Source organism: Cucurbita maxima, unplaced genomic scaffold (genome assembly GCF_002738345.1).
Source record: "Cucurbita maxima cultivar Rimu unplaced genomic scaffold, Cmax_1.0 Cma_Scf00003, whole genome shotgun sequence".
In the NCBI taxonomy this organism is placed as follows: domain Eukaryota; kingdom Viridiplantae; phylum Streptophyta; class Magnoliopsida; order Cucurbitales; family Cucurbitaceae; genus Cucurbita; species Cucurbita maxima.
Window position 1 is genome coordinate 1,419,253 of NW_019272019.1, and position 17,470 is coordinate 1,436,722.

Here is a 17,470-nt window from a genome sequence, read left to right on the forward strand (position 1 = left end):
AGAACGTCAAGAACCGGCTTTGAAAGAAAACTTTTATTCAAATCATAATCTTTTAGAAGCTAGCATCGCTAACGGATTCCTCCTCATCGATAACTATCAGGTAGATTCTCTATCTCGAAAGGTCGAGAGAACATACAAAGGTCCCCAAACACAAGTTCTCAAGTCCAGACACTTTTTCAAACATGTTTAGAAAATATAATCTTATAGATTAATCCCATAACTTTTGAACTTCACATTGAAGATAAGATTGAATATCCACCATACATGGTTGGTAGAATAGTAACTTATTAAATCTGAGGATAAGTATAATTAAAGTTGTATTATCAAATTTAATAAATCATCTTAATTCTAACCCATACACTTCTTGTCAAGTGTGGCCCATTGATTGAATTATTAATTCACATTACCCGTCTCTCGACCACATGTTTCAGTTCAGTTTAATCGAAAAATAAAACGAACCACCTAACAACGTATTGTCATAGACCAAGAACTACGAGATCACCCTTGATGATGAGGTGGCTGAAGTTCGGGATGAAAGATTTCTATGCATATATCTTTTATTAAATTATCAGTTTAGTGCTTCAAAGCAGTTCGGGTAAATTATGTCTACCTTTAAACTTTAAAAAGTGTCTAATAAGTTTCTCAATATAATAATACTTGTTTGACATTTGAATCACTCAACGAGGAAGATCGATTGTGTCAAGCTTGAATGATTCTAAACATGCAATCTAAACTAAATCGAATTACAAAGAAATTTAGGCATTGACTAAATGAGAGCACAAATGCTCTTTTTACTACCTTCAAAACATTCATGGTTTTATATAGCCTCAAAATAAAACTATTGACCTTTCCGGAGACAATTCAAGAGTTTAATATTTATACTTTATGACCATAATTAGTCATTATGTAAATGTAATATTGAATTAATAGCTTCCCGTTCCTCACAAACTATCAGATTCTTGAATGCAATACATCATTGAGGAACGAAAAGCTATTAATTTAATGTCGGGAGGGTTTGAACACTAACCTCCACCATTGAACTGCTCGTCAAAATGGAAATAAACCGATAAGCACGTCAGTGCTCAAACCATCCATGGAGACCATCCTTTAGATGAGGAATGTTTCCAAGCACTACCAACTTCACGATCTATGTCACCGAGGACTTCGAGCCTCGCCTTGTTTCATTTATACAATTTACTAGCTTTTTAGCCTTCATAATAGTTTCAAGATTCTTATTGTGAAATCATACGTTGGTTGGAAACCTCTCTCTAACGTAGACTCGTTTTAAAAATCTCGAAGGGAAGAATGAAAGGGAAAGAAGACAATATCTGGTCGTGGACTTAGGTTATTACAAATGGTACAAGAGCTAGACACACACTATTGTAACGATCAGGTGAATTGTGAAATCTCGATTGGAAACATTACTGTGACTTACACGTTTTAAAAACTTTTAGCGAAAGTAAGAGTAAGAAACTACAAAGAGAACAAGATCTACGTGCACATTTACAAACAAGAATCTTTAAAGTCTCAATTTCGCAGTTAACATTTTTTTGGTCGGGTTAATTCAACCCTTTAGTTATTTTTTATTTTATTTCAAGAAATATTAAGAAAAATGTGTAAACATTATTAATCAAAGAATATTTTTTTTTCAAAGCTTGAAATTAACGGTCATCTTGGTTTTTCAAACATCCATTTAATTATGACATTAATTTCAAAACCCAAAAAATTAATTCATTCAAATTTACAAATATGTCAAATGTTAATTAATGATATTAAATAAAATAAAATAAATAATTAATTAATGCATCGTCTAAGTCATATCTAATATTTAAAATAAATAAATAAATGTTTTATTACAAATATTATAATTTTTAATAAAAACAACAATTATTTATATGAATCCGACGTGGAAAAGGGAAAAATAAAATAGAAAAAAAAAGGAGAGGAAGGAGGCAGAGGGAGGTTGAAGAAGACGACGAACTTCATTATCTGCAAAATTTGTGTCCATTCCCTTTCTCTGTCTCAAACACAAAAGCAATCAGCCACCACTCCATTTCTACCCTTTTTCTTCCTCCGCCACGTGTCCCCCCTAACAATGGTGTTTCTGTATGTGTGTGTATATATATATATGCATACATTGCGGCTTCATCACATCCCTCGAATTTAGCACCTCATCTATATTCCTTCTTCTTGTTCTTCTTTGGATTGCCATGGATCATGCGGCAGATGCTCAGAGGACGGATTTGATGACCATTACTAGGTTCGTCTTGAATGAGCAATCCAAGTACTCTGAATCGCGTGGGGATTTCACGATTTTGCTTAGCCATATTGTTCTTGGCTGCAAGTTCGTCTGCTCTGCTGTTAATAAGGTTGTTCTTCTCGCCTCTTCTGTTTTGCTCTGTTTTTGCTTGTTTTGGATATTGTTTTTGTTTGCTGTTCATTGCTTTTTTGTTTTGGGATTTGGTGGGATATCATATATGTTCTTGTTTTGCAGTATGATCATTACAACCCTGCTCTTTATATATATAAAAGAGAGAATATTATGTTACGAATACTGTGGATATGAACGTCCAAGCCATTGCTAGCACATATTGTCTTCTTTGAGCTTTCTCTTTTGAGCTTATACTCGAAGTTTTTAAAACGTATTTGCTAGGGAGAGGTTCCCACACACTTATAAAGAATGTTTCCTTCCATTCTCCAATCGATGTGGAACCCCCTAATCTACCCCTGTGTCCACCCCCTTAGGGGCTCAACGTTCTCACTGACACATCGCTTGGTGTTTGGCTCTGATACCATTTGTAAGAACACAATCCTACTGCTAGTAGATATTGTCCTCTTTAGACTTTCCCTTTCGGCTTCCCCTCAAGGTTTTTAAAACGCATCTAGGGAGAGGTTTTCACACTTTTATAAAAAAATGTTTCGTTCTCATCCCTAACCGATTGAGATCTCACAATCCATCCCCTTCGGGGTCCAGTGTCCTCGCTGGCACTCGTTACCTTCTCCAATTGATGTGGGACCCCCAATCCATTCCCATTCGGGGCCTAGCATTCTTGTTGGCACACCGCCTTGTGTTCACCCCCTTTCAGGACTCATCCTCCTCGTTGGCACATCGCCTGGTGTTTGGCTCTGATATCATCTTTTTAAGCTTTCCCTCAAAATTTTTAAAACGCGTCTACTATGGAGAGGTTTCCACACCCTTATAAAGAATGTTTCATTCTCCTACCCAATCGACGTGGGATCTCACAATAGTAGAAGATGTATTGTGATGTAAGTGAAAGAAAAAGGCGCTAATTGAGCTAAGCTCAATGAATAAGTATGATTATCGTTTAGAAGCTAAAGAAGGAAGAAATAAAGGGGTGAGGATGTGTAGCTGAGGAGGAGAGAGAGAGGAAAAGGATAAGGTCCCAACTTTTTCTTTTTGCTATTACAACATGACAAAGAGTAAGACATGTTTTGTTCAAAGGTTGTCAAAATTATGTTCTACACCTCTCAATTCAAAATTCCAAAAAGTACCCTTTTCCCTGAAAAGTTCAAACTGTTCTATATTTGCTTTATGAACCATTCATATGAAATATAGAGTTCATTAGCCATAAAAGCTCTCCTTCTGCAGGCAGGTTTAGCCAAACTTATTGGACTTGCTGGAGAGACCAATGTTCAGGTAAGATGGTATTCTTAGAAAATCCATTTGTCTGAACTATGTCTGTACATTCAGTCATTTTCTTTGACAATAGGGTGAAGAACAAAAGAAATTGGATGTGCTCTCAAATGAAGTCTTTATCAAGGCTTTGGTCAGCAGTGGTAGAACTGTAAGCTGCTATCTAATTCTACAAATGACAGGACAAGTTTGTGGTGATTTACCTTAACAGCTCACAATTTGGTGGCAGTGTATCCTTGTTTCTGAAGAAGATGAAGAACCGACATACGTCGAGCCATCTCGGCGTGGAAGGTTTGTTTTCGATTCTTCATGAACTCTGTCAGCTTACTACGATTGTCAGTATCGATTTTTAATGTTGTTTGGTGTTGTTTCTCAATGGTAAAGGTATTCCGTGGTGTTTGATCCATTGGATGGATCCTCCAACATTGATTGTGGGGTTTCTATTGGAACGGTAATAATATCAATTTGTGTTCTTCTGAATGAGATATCAAATGTTTTTGTTTGAGTATCTGTCCATTTGAATGTCTAGTTTTTTTCGTGTAGATTTTTGGAATCTATCAGTTGAACGACAGCCATGAACCTAACCTAGAAGATGTCTTGCAACCTGGAAAGAATATGGTTGCAGCAGGCTATTGCTTGTATGGCAGCTCTTGCACGGTATGGACAATCTCACTCTATTGCATTGTGCCGGTCATTTAGCACATATCGTCCTCTTTGGACTTTCCTTTCAAGGTTTTAAAACACGTCTGCAAGGGAGAGGTTTCATACCCTTATAAAGAATGTTTTGTTCTCCTCCCCAACTGATGTGAGATCTTACAATCTACCCTCCCTTTAGGGCCCAGCGTTCTTTTTGGCACTCGTTCCTCTCTCCAATCCATGTGGGATCTCACAATCCACCCCCCTTCAGGGCCCAGTGTCCTCGTTGACACACCGCCCAGTGTCTTAGCTTGATACCATTTGTAATAGCCCAAGCTAGCAAATATTGTCTTGTTTGGGTTTTCCTCTCAAGGATTTAAAACACGTCTCCTAGGAAGAGGTTTTCACACCCTTATGAAAAATGTTTCGTTCTCCTCCCCAACTGATGTGGGATCTCACAACCCACCTCCCTTCAGGGCTCAGCGTCCTCGCTGGTACCCGTTCCTCCCTCCAATCGATATGGGATCTCACAATCCACCCCCCTTCAGGGCCCAATATTCTCACTTACACACATTTCCAATGTCTAGCTGTGATACCATTTGTAATCGCTCAAGTTCACTGCTAATAGATATTGTCCTCTTTGGGCTTTCCTTTATGGGCTTCCCCTCAAAGTTTTAAAATGCATTTGCTAGGGAGAAGTTCTCACACTATAGAGGTTTATTCCCAATAGATATGAGATCTCACAATCCACCCCCTCTAGGGCCCAGCGTTCTCGCTGACACTCGTTTCTCTTTCTAATCAACGTGGGATCTCACAGTTATTATCTATAGAAGTCATTGAGTCATGTAGAAAACTATATTTTCTTTTCTTAATTTTAAATCAAGTCTTAAATTGATTGAATGCTAATACTTTTTTTGTCTTTGCAGCTTGTTTTAAGTACTGGGACCGGTGTTAATGGATTCACTCTTGACCCTTCCCTTGGAGAGTTCATCTTGACTCACCCAGACCTTAAGGTGAAGAATTTCTTGCTTATGTTTCTGTGTTTCTTCTATTTGAGGGGCTAAAACTTAGAACTGCGCCTCTACTTTGCAAATAATGTTACTGTGTTCTTACTATTTTAAGAGACAATTGTGAGATCCCACATCTGTTAGAGGAGAACGAAACATTCATGAAAACCTCTCCCTAAAAGATGCATTTTAAAAATCTTGAGGGGAAGCTTGAAAGGGAAAGTCCAAGGAGGACAATATTTGCTAGCGGTGGGCTTGGGCCATTATAGATAGTATCAGAGCCAGACACCGGGCGATGTTCCAAGGAAGAGGCTGAGCCTCGAAGGGGGTGGACATGAGCGGTGTGCCAGAAAAGACATTGGACCTCAAAGGTGGTGGATTGAGGGTCCCACATCGATTGGAGAAAGGAACGAGGGCCAGCGAGGACATTGGGTCTCGAAGGAGGGTGGATTTTGAGACCCCACATCAGTTGGGGAGGATAATGAAACATTCTTTATAAGGGTGTGGAAAAAACCTTGAGGGTAAGCCTGAAAGGGAAAGCCCAAAGACGAAACATTCTTTATAATAAAGGTGTGAAAAAAACGTTGAGGGAAAGCCTGAAAAGAAAGCTAAAAAAGGACAATATCTGCTAGCGGTGGGCTTAGGCCGTTATTGCAAGGGACTCCACATATCTATCATGTTTTGCTTCTTTTGATCGTCCTGCTTTTGATTCATTTCTTCTGTTACAATCTACAGATTCCAAAGCAAGGAAAAATCTATTCAGTGAATGAAGGAAACGCAAAGAACTGGGACGGTCCGACCGCAAAGTACGTTGCGTGGTTTTGAATTCTGTTTGAGTTTGTTATAAGTCACATGAACTCATAACTCCTTTTCTCTTTTAGGTATGTAGAGAAGTGCAAGTTTCCTACAGATGGATCGCCCCCCAAGTCTTTGAGATATGTTGGAAGGTAACCTTAAAATGTTTGAAACGTTTCTTGAGTTAATCAAATTGTTTTAAATGATTTTGAAAATGTGGGTGTGAAATCTTACCTCAATTGGAGAGGAGAACAAAACACTCCTTGTGAAAACCTCTCCTTAGCAACGTGTTTTAAAAACCTTGAGGAGAAGCCCGAAAGAAAAAGCCCAAAGAGGACAATACCTGCTGGTGGTAGGCTTAGACTATTACAAATGGTATCAGAGCCAAACATCGAGTGGTGTACCAGTGAGGACGCTCGGCTCCCCAAGAGGAGTGGATTGTGAAATTTCACATCAGTTGGAGAGGAGAACGAAACACTCTTTACAAGGGTGTGGAAACCTCTCCTTAGCAGATGGGTTTTAAAAACCTTAAGAGGAAGCTCGAAAAATAATATCTAAAGAGAACAATATCTGCTAGCAGTAGGCTTGAACTTGAAATGTTAGGATAGGCTAATGTAGGTCGGAAGTTCTGAGGGAAGTTCTGATGGTATAAGACTTTGATTAACAGCATGGTAGCTGATGTCCATCGTACATTGCTTTATGGTGGCATATTTTTGTACCCTGGTGACAAGAAAAGCCCCCATGGCAAATTGCGGTACGTTCTCCCGATCCCCTTTTTGAGAAATTATTCGAGGAGGTCGTCACAATGTGGATGTTTATACATTGAATGGTTAATAAGAGCGTGTTGGTCCTAGTATGGCATTATGGAATGATATGTTTTTTGTCTCGATACCAGTGTGTTGTACGAGGTTTTTCCGATGGCATTCTTGATAGAGGAGGCAGGAGGTCAAGCGTTCACCGGAAAAATAAGGGTAGTGTACCGCCATTGTAACGTGATGTAAAGAACCTCGAGAGTTCGTTTGAATTCGATCAATTAAGATAAATGCTCTATGATTTGCAGGCACTTGATTTGGTTCCAAAGAAGATACATGAGAGATCTCCCATATTTCTTGGTAGCTATGATGATGTTGAAGAGATCAAAGCTTTCTATGCTGCTGCTGAGAATGGAGGAAGGAATGAATGAATGAATTAACTTCAAAATTTACCACTTCTGGTTGATGTTGGCTTCATTGCATTTGCCCTTTAGTGTTCTAATTGTAATTGCATTTGTGGCCATACAATTCTAATGTCTTGTTCATTCTTCTTACTTCTTTAATGTTAATGAATGCCATGAGAATGATTTTGTTCGCTTCGATTATCTTCAAGTTGTTCTCGACGATAGGGAATTTGTCGTGGAACTGAAGGGAGTTGTAAAAAAAAGGAACAAAAAAAAAAAAAAAAGGAGTAGTTTACATGTCAGCTAAGTGCTACAGTCGTGCATTTTTTATTGTGGTGTCATGATCTTGATACGCTCATGACAAGCTTGAAGGGCAACTCAAGGTTCATTTTTATTTTTTGCTTATCAGATCTCCTTTTCCGATCAAATACAACTTATTTAGAAACTAAGCTCATTTGGTTGCACATGTTGTTCGTGCATGCATGTTCACTCGCTGTGACTTTAACTGACTTGTCTCTCCTCTCTAGCCTTTAGGCCAATTTTTATAGGTTTGACCTTACCTCTAAGCTAGGTCAATCTCTTTTGAATGTAATGTTACATCTCATTTTGTTGTTTTGGTTCCCAACGATATGACTCGTGCTTCATGATGTCATCTCAAGTCATAGGATTTCATTGGCCTTTGTTCCTCGATTGGGCACACTCGTTGAGAATCAACCCATGAGTCAACTTTATCATTGGGACACTTTAGACATTCATCCATTTGGGTATTATTGAGGCATGAACTTTCTTGTGTCCATCTTGAGTCATTTCTAGATTATGTACCAAAGAGCAGTCCCATATGCTAACCATCGACTCAAGGAAAAGGATGCAATTAGCACACTTGTGTTTTCGATACAATCCTCAAAAAACCTATTTGAAAGGAACATGCTCGGCTTGCAAAACTCGCCCACATAACACACATACGTGTCATGAGGTAGCTCACTTAAGGCCAAATGGGCAAGGTGTGTTGGAAAGTTGACTAACATGTCTCCCCCTATTGTACATTTTGGTTTGGTTGAAGTAGATGTGCTTTTGGCGAATGGTTATACCGCCTCGTGAAACATTCAAGTGTCCAATTGGCCCAAAATTTGGTGAGTTTTCATCTTTCATATAAATAGACTTAACTCTAGAATTGCATGTCAAAACTTACGTCGGAAACCTCAACTTTTGAGGTTATGGCTCTAGGCCTTATCTTGACCCTGTTTGAGTCTATCTCTTACACTCTTATCATCATCCATCCCTCCAATCTTGCTTATGTCTCAGCTTGACTTTAATGTACATTCTTTTTTATATGTTGAATGATGCATCATGTTTCTCGATCGCATCATGACACTTGTCTATCTCGACCCACATGTAACTAAATAAACACTATTTTCATGTCACCACCTCGTTTTTCTGCCCATAGGGGTCATAACCCTATTGTATTCTCTAATTTGTGATTTTTATTTTTTTAAAAAAAATGTGAAGAAAAGCCTCTAAACATTGTTATTTATTATAATTTGAAAAGGATTTCAAAAGATTTGAGACAATATAGGGTACAAAATAAAAGTAAGATGCAAATCAAACCCTCTTATCATTGGAATGGGCCAAAGATTTGTAAGCCCATGTTCAGCAGGCCCAAATGATATTTGGATTTATTTATAAATTTCAAACCGACGATACGTAATGGGTCAAAGCGAACAATATCTACTAGCGGTGGGTTTGGACTGTTACAAACGATATCAGAGCCAGATACTAAGCGATGTACCAGTGAGAACGCTGGCCCCAGATTTCACATCGGTTAGGTGTGCTAGTGAGCACGTCGGTCTCCAAGAGACGTGAATTGTGAGATCCCACATCGGTTGGGGAAGGAAACAAAAATATTTCTTATAAGGGTGTGAAAACTTCTCCCTAGGTTAACGACGATACGTAAATGACAAAAAAAGACGATATAAACTGACTCGTACTAACGAAAAAGGCTTCATTACCGAAAAACTAGTTTACATTTTTATTAATTATCCTTAATATTTAATAAAATAAATTAAAGAAAAAGAATACTTGTGGTGGTTGTTTAAAAGAAACAAACAGCATCAAATAAAAGAATGGCTATTAAATATGGTTTTTTTTTTTTTTTTTTTTTTTTTTTTTTTTTTTTTTTTTTTTTTTTTTTTTTTTAATTTAAATAAAAAGAATTAAGAACAAACATGGTTACCATCCACTTTTTCTTGTCTCTATATTTTTAAAAAATAAAATAAAATAAAATAAATATTTTCATTGAAGTTTTATAATGTTAAAATTCTTATTATTTTTCATAAAGTAATGTTCTTGACCATTTTGTACCACATTTTTCGGACCAATCGAAATTTCAGATTAGTTATATTGGTGACTTGAACACGTTTAAACTCCAACTCAATCCAACCCACAAAAGTCTGTATTGTCGAGTTGGGTTGAGTTAATTAGATTGGTATTATAATCCTATTTTTAGATTAGTCGGGTTGACCCAAAAAAAAAATATATATATATCAACTCGTGAAAATTTTTCTATTTTCTAAAAATAATTCATCTCAACCAGAGAAAAAAAAATCCAACTTAATCAATCTTTTATAGCTTGGATTGGTGACTTGAACACGTTTAAAACCCAACAAAAGCCTCTATTGTCGAGTTGGGTTGAGTTAGTTGGATTAGTATTTGTGAATATTTGATTAATCCACCACACCACACCTAAATGATGTGAAAGTTATCTTATTTATAATCAAATGAATTACAAGGATATGAAAATAGTAATAAATGGAAATAACAATAAATGAAAAGATACCTATAATAATAAGGCAAATACTAGATATTTGCCTTATAATAAAATATCAAATATAATATATATTGTAAACTATAATTTATTACTAAATATCCTTAACAATATTGTAACCCTATTTTCAAATTAGTCGGGTTGACCCAACAACAAAAAAAAAATTATCTCAACTCAATCAAACTTTTATAGTTTAGATTGAATAGTCCGAGTTGATCGAACTTTAGAGTCATATGAACACCGTTAATATTCACGTTAAATTTGTAGAATATGATTAATTTACGTGACAAAATATAACGACCCAGATCCACCGCTAGTAGATATTGTCCTCTTTTGACTTTCTCTTTCAAGTTTTCCGACAAGACTTTAAAACCCGATTACTAGTTCCACACCCTTATAAATGGTGGTTTGTTCTCATTCCCAAACGTGAACGTCCCACAAAATTAGTTTTAATATGCTTTGGGGTAAAGCAAAAAGAGATAATAAAGGCAGAAATAATTAGGTGAATGTGTAAGCAAAGATAAAAGGAAAAAAAAAAGCTATTTTTATTTTTATTATTTTTTATTTTTTATTCACATGGATGACATATTTCTGTTGCGTGCACTCACATGCAACTCTTTATTTATTTATTATATTTTTTTAATGTAATTGTTTTTGTTTCCAAAGTGGGACCCACCATGTTCATAATCATCCTCGTTGTTGCCACGTATTACTTGCCAGCTGGATTTTATTTTTTATTTTGTTCGTGCGGCTGCTAACCAATTTATTAATCAAAGAAATACGTGTATAAAAGTAATTAATTGTAAATTTTTATAAATAGTAAGGATTGAATTGTAAATTTTTAAAATGACTGGGGGCAAGTTGCAATAACTATATATATCGAGAACTAAATTGAAATTTTCTAAAGCACGAGTCTAAGTTGCAGCTATAATGACTCGATCAATATTTGAATTTTGTATATATTGTGAAGAGGAATACACTTTTGATCAATGTCGGAGTAATTTGGCTTAAACTTACCCTCTAGGTCTTGAACTACAAAATCAAATGATATATGATTCTCAACGAACCAATACCTAAGGAAAAGGAACTAGTCAAGCTCAATACATATCGGAGACATTTCTTGAGAGTTTAACGAAGGAATATATGGCCAAGAACAATGCTATAATACATAGTCGGCAATGATATTTACGAAATCTAGAAGTTTAATTAATTGGGCCAATCAGCTACCGAGTTAAGAAATAAACCTCTTGGAAAGGTGTCAGGTATCGAAATACCGAAACTAGAGGGCGAGAGGGCAATAAAATTGAGAAGTGGGAAATAAATAGAGAAAGGAGAAAATGTTCCACGGAAGGAGAAGAGCAAAAATTATGCCGAAGAACCATCTCTGAAAACACAAGTACCCGACAACAGTAGAGAAGTGAGCAGAAAGGAAGGAGGAAGCCCATTTCGAGAAGTTCACGGATATTTTTAATGAAATTTATATAAACATACCACTCGTGGAAACCTTAAAACAAATGTCCAATTATCTCAAATTCTTGAAGGATAATCTCACCCTTCGAACAAAATTTGAAGAATTCAAGGTGGTAGCGTTGAATGAAGAGTGTGCAATATTGAAAAACAAGATCCTACTAAAGGAGAAAGACCCTCGCTCATTTACAATTCCAGTATCACTTGGAGTGAAAAAGCTAAGTCGAACATTATGTGATTTGGGATTAAACATTAATGTAATGTCGCTATCTATTTACAAAAAGTTAGGCATTGGTAAAGCTAGACCAACAACAATCACCTTTCAACTAGCAAACCGATCTTTCATTCATCCAGAGGGCAAAATAAAAAACATCTTAATTCAAGTAGATAAATTCATATTTCTAGCAGATTTTATCATTTTAGATTGTGAAGCGGACCATGATGTAGCAATTATCTAAGGGAGATCTGAAAGAACATTGGTAGATGTCCACGAGGGAAGTATAATGAATGATCAACAAATAGAATTCAATGTCAATAACAGTCTAAAGTATCCTATTAGAGAGAGAGAAATGTTCAACAATTTATAAATTCACACGGAAAATTGGAAATAACAACTAGAAGAAGACAGCAAGCAACGGGAAATCTGGATGCCGCACTGGCCTCTTAGCTAACCAAGTCGCCGCCGTCCTTCTCGCCAAAATTTGGCTCTTTCACCCATTGTGACGGCTCTTCTGGCTTCCACATTGTCTTTGTCCCTTGCTCTAGGTTTCCCCTTCTACTTCTTGGGTTAGACATATTCTCACCAGAGTCAAGGCAACATCGTCGCTGAGCGACGATCCCTCTTCATGGGTTAGACATATTCTCGTCGAAGCCAAGACAGTATCGCCACCGAGCGACGATCCCTTTGCAATTTTCGATGGTCAAGAAAGTGTTTCTCTCTGTCTCCTTCGAACCAGGTTGTTAACATCTTCACGAAAAGTGTTTCTCAACCTCTTTTTGAATTTTTCAGATCCAAACTTCACGTTCGTTCGAATCCGTCGCCACGTTAGGGGTCTCTTCCTAGTTTTTTCGAACCAGGTAAATTTTCGATGGTCAAAAAACTTATATACATATGAAATAATAAATATGAAATCCGTCATGCCTTTGTATTTTAGCCCTTCTTCTCGCCACGTTAGGGGTCTCTTCCTAGTTTTTTCTTCTCTTCCTTTGACAAGCGGATTGAATGAGAATGATGGGGGATGCTTTTTAAACTAACAATGTTTGATTCATTCATTTGTTTTCTTTTCATTTGATGCTAAGGAACGAAACTAATCTCGTGCATTAAGCTCAAGAACATTTATTTGCTAATATGATAGGGCGGTCACAGTTTAGTAAGGATTTTAAGTGGGTCCATTAGAACTATGCTATGTATGAATAATATTTTCTATTTCATAGGAGACCCTGATCCTTTATTTATAGTTCTTGCATTCACTGGTTTGAAATTCAAAGGCAAGACATTGGTCTTGATCTCGCTTGGTGGTGCCCTTCTCGAATATTATTGAATCAACATGAGCACTATAATCGATGATGGTTCTTTTGGTCTCTGATTAAAACAGGTTTAGAAACCTTCTTAAATATGAGAATCATAGGAATTACTTATGCTATGAGGCATTAGTGAGTCCAATGATATCACTCTAACTCACACAACCATGTCGAACTGAGAGAAAACCTTTAACCCTTGTCCTTCTTGGTTCGTATGCTTGAGGAACCTTTGTTTCTACATGAATGCATGTTTTGTTTTAAGCCACTATCTTGATCCTTTCTTGATATTCAATATATCACCGTATGGATCAATTATTCCATCGGAATGATCAAGCTAGTGCACTCTTTAGAAAATATTAAAGAGTGTGAAGTTCTAGCTTAGTATCTCCTAACTTCAACTCTGCTCAATTGTCCTATCCATAAATTTAAGAATGGTAGTGAATTTATGACTTAGAATCATTTTCATATACACATCTAGTCACTTGGTATTCGTAATAAACCTTGATTTCGGTCTTTAAGGGTAGGTTTCTTCCTTTTCCTTAGAGTTTATACCTCAAACGTGTTCTATTCCCCTCGAGCTCTCGCATACTTACCCTTCAGGTCATAAATGAGTCTCATATACAATTTATTAACACTGGGGTCCTTTAGAATCTTGAAACATATCAAAATTATTATAGGGGTATTTTGGTCATTTACTACCCTCAAATCTGGGTTTGCATCCCTAACATATTCGAATGACCTTGAAATTTTACATAATCCCTTCAAACAATGGAGAGGTCAATTGAACCACTAAGTCAATGGTGTATTTTTAAGGATACTTTCAAACACGTAAGTCCATAACAATGTTTTAAAATGAAGTTTATGTTTTACAAAGAACTTTAAACGCTTATTTCATCATAGAAATGATTACGCTATGATGACAATGACGACTCTAAGTAAATAGAAATTTAGGGTCGTTACAGAAAAACTGTGCGAGAAAGAGTGTGCGAGTTGTTATGCAGTGTTAATGCAAACGTCAGAAACTAAACTATATACTTAGTTACATATTAAACCATGGTTAGATAGTAGGGTTTAGATTGAGAAAATGATATAAATAATTGTAAATATATGTTTATGGGCAATGAATCTGATTCCAGCCAACAGAATGTTACGTAGCTGCAAAGCAATTACAAAGGAGACAGACATAAAACAAAGGTAGTTAAATCAAAGCCTTGTCTTTCCATTCAAGCAATCTTTTATTTCCTCTTCCCACACTAATTGTGTTTAATTAACTTAATTACGTCTTTCCCATCGTACAATTCTTTTCAAGTTCGACTCGTTATGTTGAATTAGTTTGAACGGTTCAGTACGAAATGATGAACCGGTCTAATTGGATCGGTTTTGACCAAAATTAATACTATGAATTACGTAAGATGGGTGGCTCTCAGTGATTGAGATTACTTGTGGTCAAATGATTACAAGATCGTACCTCATATAAGTTTGGTTGAGCTAGATTATTTAAGATAGAAATATAATCCAACGAATAAGACAAGCTCAAATAAGTGGAACTAATTGAACTAAAAGTAAGACCGCTACATTTAAATAAACTTAAAGAGTAAATAGAGTATTATCTATAGGAAACACTCGCACTCTTTATTAAGACTAATCGAGAAGAGATAAGACATTGTGTAGAAAACTACTGCAAACCTACGTAATTGGAGGAATATTTATATTAGAGGTTACAAAATCTACATCGGAATCTTTTTTCTAAAATATCTCGTTTATTCTAAAATACCTAAATCATTTTACTAAAATAAATATATAATGGGTTAATATAATTATTGGGCTTGACCTTACTGTGATAGTGATGATATTTTAACATTATCACCTGAGAATATCGATCGACTATAAAGAAAAAAGTAGCGGTCTTGAACTTATGAAGTCATAATCTATGAACTACAAAGAACGTAGAGCTAAAATTTATAAATGATAGTTTCACAAAGAAAAAAAAACTCCATTATATATATATATTAAAGGGAGAGGGGCGGAGAATTCTCATCTCCAGCCCCATTTAGCTAACGAGAAAGAAACCTCTCCTTATTTCTTATTTCTCGTTTAAACATGGGTTCCCTCCTTATATTCTCATTCTCGTTTCTAATTTAAACACAAGCTCCTTATCTTGAATCGGAATTTAGTCTTGCGAGTTAAATAGATATCTCTAGTTAAACTAGACTTATACTCGAACCATAAAATATTTTTTACATATAAATTTTTTCGAATAAAATTAGTGCGGTATGAAAAATTCGAACCTTCAACCTTTATAGAAAGAATGCATCTCAAATGTCGTTAATATGTTACATATATAAATACTTATTATAATAAGGTGTCACCTTCTTGTACATTATAAATATTAATATGATTATTACTAGTAATAAATTCAAGCCAACTATGTTGTTATTCTCTTCAATAATTGTCATATTGATTATTTTATTTTCTTATTTTTATTTGGTCTCAATTATTAACCTCGTTGTCTCAAAATTAAACAATTATTTTTTTCTAACTAATTTCATAAAAATATTACCTTTGATCATTAAAGTCACTTCTAAGCACGTAGTGGGTCCCTTGTTGGAACAACGTACCGCTTTCAATTCTTTTAAACCTTTCTTGATCATCATATTTTTAAGATCGCTCTTATTTGGATGTGACTTCGATTCATTCATATACTCTTTATTTACTTGAGTGTCTCATGCCCATTAACTTCCGCTTCGATTCATCCCCAAACCAAATCTTAGTGAGGGAGGTATCACTGTAACACTACTTGCAACGACCCATGTCTAGATTTTGGATCAAGATTCAGAATCTAAATTTAGCACTTGTTTGCTCCGATATTCCTTTGTGCAACATGGTCACGTTATTTACTCATCCCTTCCAAGAGTGAATACTGTCCTCACAGATTAACACATGTCCTTTCAGAATGTGTTGTCATCACTTACCTACATTCTAAATTGTTTTTCAAGAGTTCACCTAACATAGAATTAGTTAAGGTAGAATATAATTTAATTTAAATTTTTATGGACTCATAACTAAAATAAATAAACTAAAAAAAAAAAAGGAGAAATTAATTGCCAATGGCCATTATTATGGTAGGTCACAACCTTACCTAAATTGGTCGCTATTTAAATTTTATTTCATAAATATATGGAAAAAAAAATTAAATTAATTTTATTAAGATTACAAAAACTAAAATTAAAATTTATTAAACGAAAATAAATTAAATTCGATAATTGAAAATATTTTTACGTATTTAATATCAATATCGACTACTTCTATGGACCACGTCTTTTCGGTGTGATTAATAGAGACAGAAATTTTCGAAATTGAAACTAAGAATATTTAATTCTTAAAAAAAAAAAAAATTTAATTTCAATTTTAAAATGTAATTTATTTAATATATATTAGTAAAAATTAATGAAGGGTATTTTTGGAAGGAGGATGGAAATGATTGGAAGCTTTGAATATTGGAGGGCAGTGAAAAAGTAGGGAAGGATGAAAGTGAGAAAAAACAAAAAGTGAGGGGTAATTTAGTCATTTGGGTTCAAGTGTTGCCAAACATACCCAATGGTATCCAAAACCCACCTCCATAAAGCAAAGCTGACCTACAATGCTCCAACTTGTTTTCTTATCCCATACCACTTTCAATTTACAACTAATTTTTTTCCTTTTTAAAAAAAAAAAAAAAAATTAATTACTCGATATTAATGTGAAAATCTAACACGTTTCTTAATTAAAGAGTTACAGTGGTTCGATGGATATCTTATAAGAGTATAAATTTGATATAGAGCATTCAAGTGACTCAAGAACTCGATCAATCTGGACTACTTAATTTAAACCATAAAAGTTGGGTTGAGTTAGAATTTTTTTCATGTGGTCGTGTTGGGTTTAATTTTTGTTTGGATAAATATGTGGGTTACCATTTTTTTGACCAATCGGTCTATTTTTAAGATTATTATGAAAATTAAGAATATTTGACGTTTGTAACCGTCGTAGGTGATGTGCTATATCTTGTGAATGTTTGATATTAAAGTTTTATGAAATTTTAGTTATTAATGTAATGTATATTATCTAGAACTTTTTAAATAATTAAAAAAAAAAAAACTTGACAACTCAATCCAACTCAACCTCGAAAATAGAAGGTTGGGTTGGGTTGTGAACACTGTTTGAGTTACTTAAGTCACCAATCCAACCAACTTGAAATTGGGTTGAGTTGGTTCGGGTCGGGTTGTAAACACTATTTGAGTTACTCAAGTCACCAACCTAATCAACCCGAAATTGGGTTGGGTTGGTTTGGGTCAGGTTGTGAACATTATTTGAGTTATTCAAGTCACCAACCTAATCAACTCGAAATTGGGTTGGGTTGGTTCGGGTCAGGTTGT

General features: G+C 35.3%; 1 protein-coding gene across 2 annotated transcripts; it reads left to right on the plus strand.

Moving 5' to 3' along the window:
* The first annotated feature begins 1,999 nt into the window (after positions 1 to 1,999).
* On the plus strand, positions 2,000 to 7,470 carry LOC111473878 (fructose-1,6-bisphosphatase, cytosolic-like). Of its 2 annotated transcripts, XM_023119241.1 has the most exons (13): positions 2,000 to 2,369; positions 3,611 to 3,658; positions 3,732 to 3,806; positions 3,885 to 3,946; positions 4,040 to 4,106; positions 4,199 to 4,312; positions 5,218 to 5,304; positions 6,034 to 6,104; positions 6,180 to 6,245; positions 6,761 to 6,847; positions 6,989 to 7,064; positions 7,154 to 7,321; positions 7,353 to 7,470. In XM_023119241.1, the coding sequence occupies exons 1-12, from the start codon at positions 2,109 to 2,111 to the stop codon at positions 7,274 to 7,276; spliced, it is 1,137 nt and encodes a 378-aa protein (XP_022975009.1). In that variant the 5' UTR covers positions 2,000 to 2,108; the 3' UTR covers positions 7,277 to 7,321; positions 7,353 to 7,470. The 2 variants fall into 2 exon arrangements, with proteins under 2 accessions (XP_022975009.1, XP_022975008.1); XM_023119240.1 differs by having other exon boundaries at positions 7,154 to 7,470.
* Positions 7,471 to 17,470: the final 10,000 nt, after the last annotated feature.

Excerpts from the sequence above, each read along its gene's own strand:
- LOC111473878 (XM_023119240.1), top strand. The coding sequence starts at position 2,109 with ATGTGTGTGTATATATATATATGCATACATTGCGGCTTCATCACATCC. Across the intron at positions 2,370-3,610 it reads TCTGCTCTGCTGTTAATAAG|GCAGGTTTAGCCAAACTTAT; the intron begins GTTGTTCTTCTC and ends CTCCTTCTGCAG. Across the intron at positions 3,807-3,884 it reads TGGTCAGCAGTGGTAGAACT|TGTATCCTTGTTTCTGAAGA; the intron begins GTAAGCTGCTAT and ends ATTTGGTGGCAG.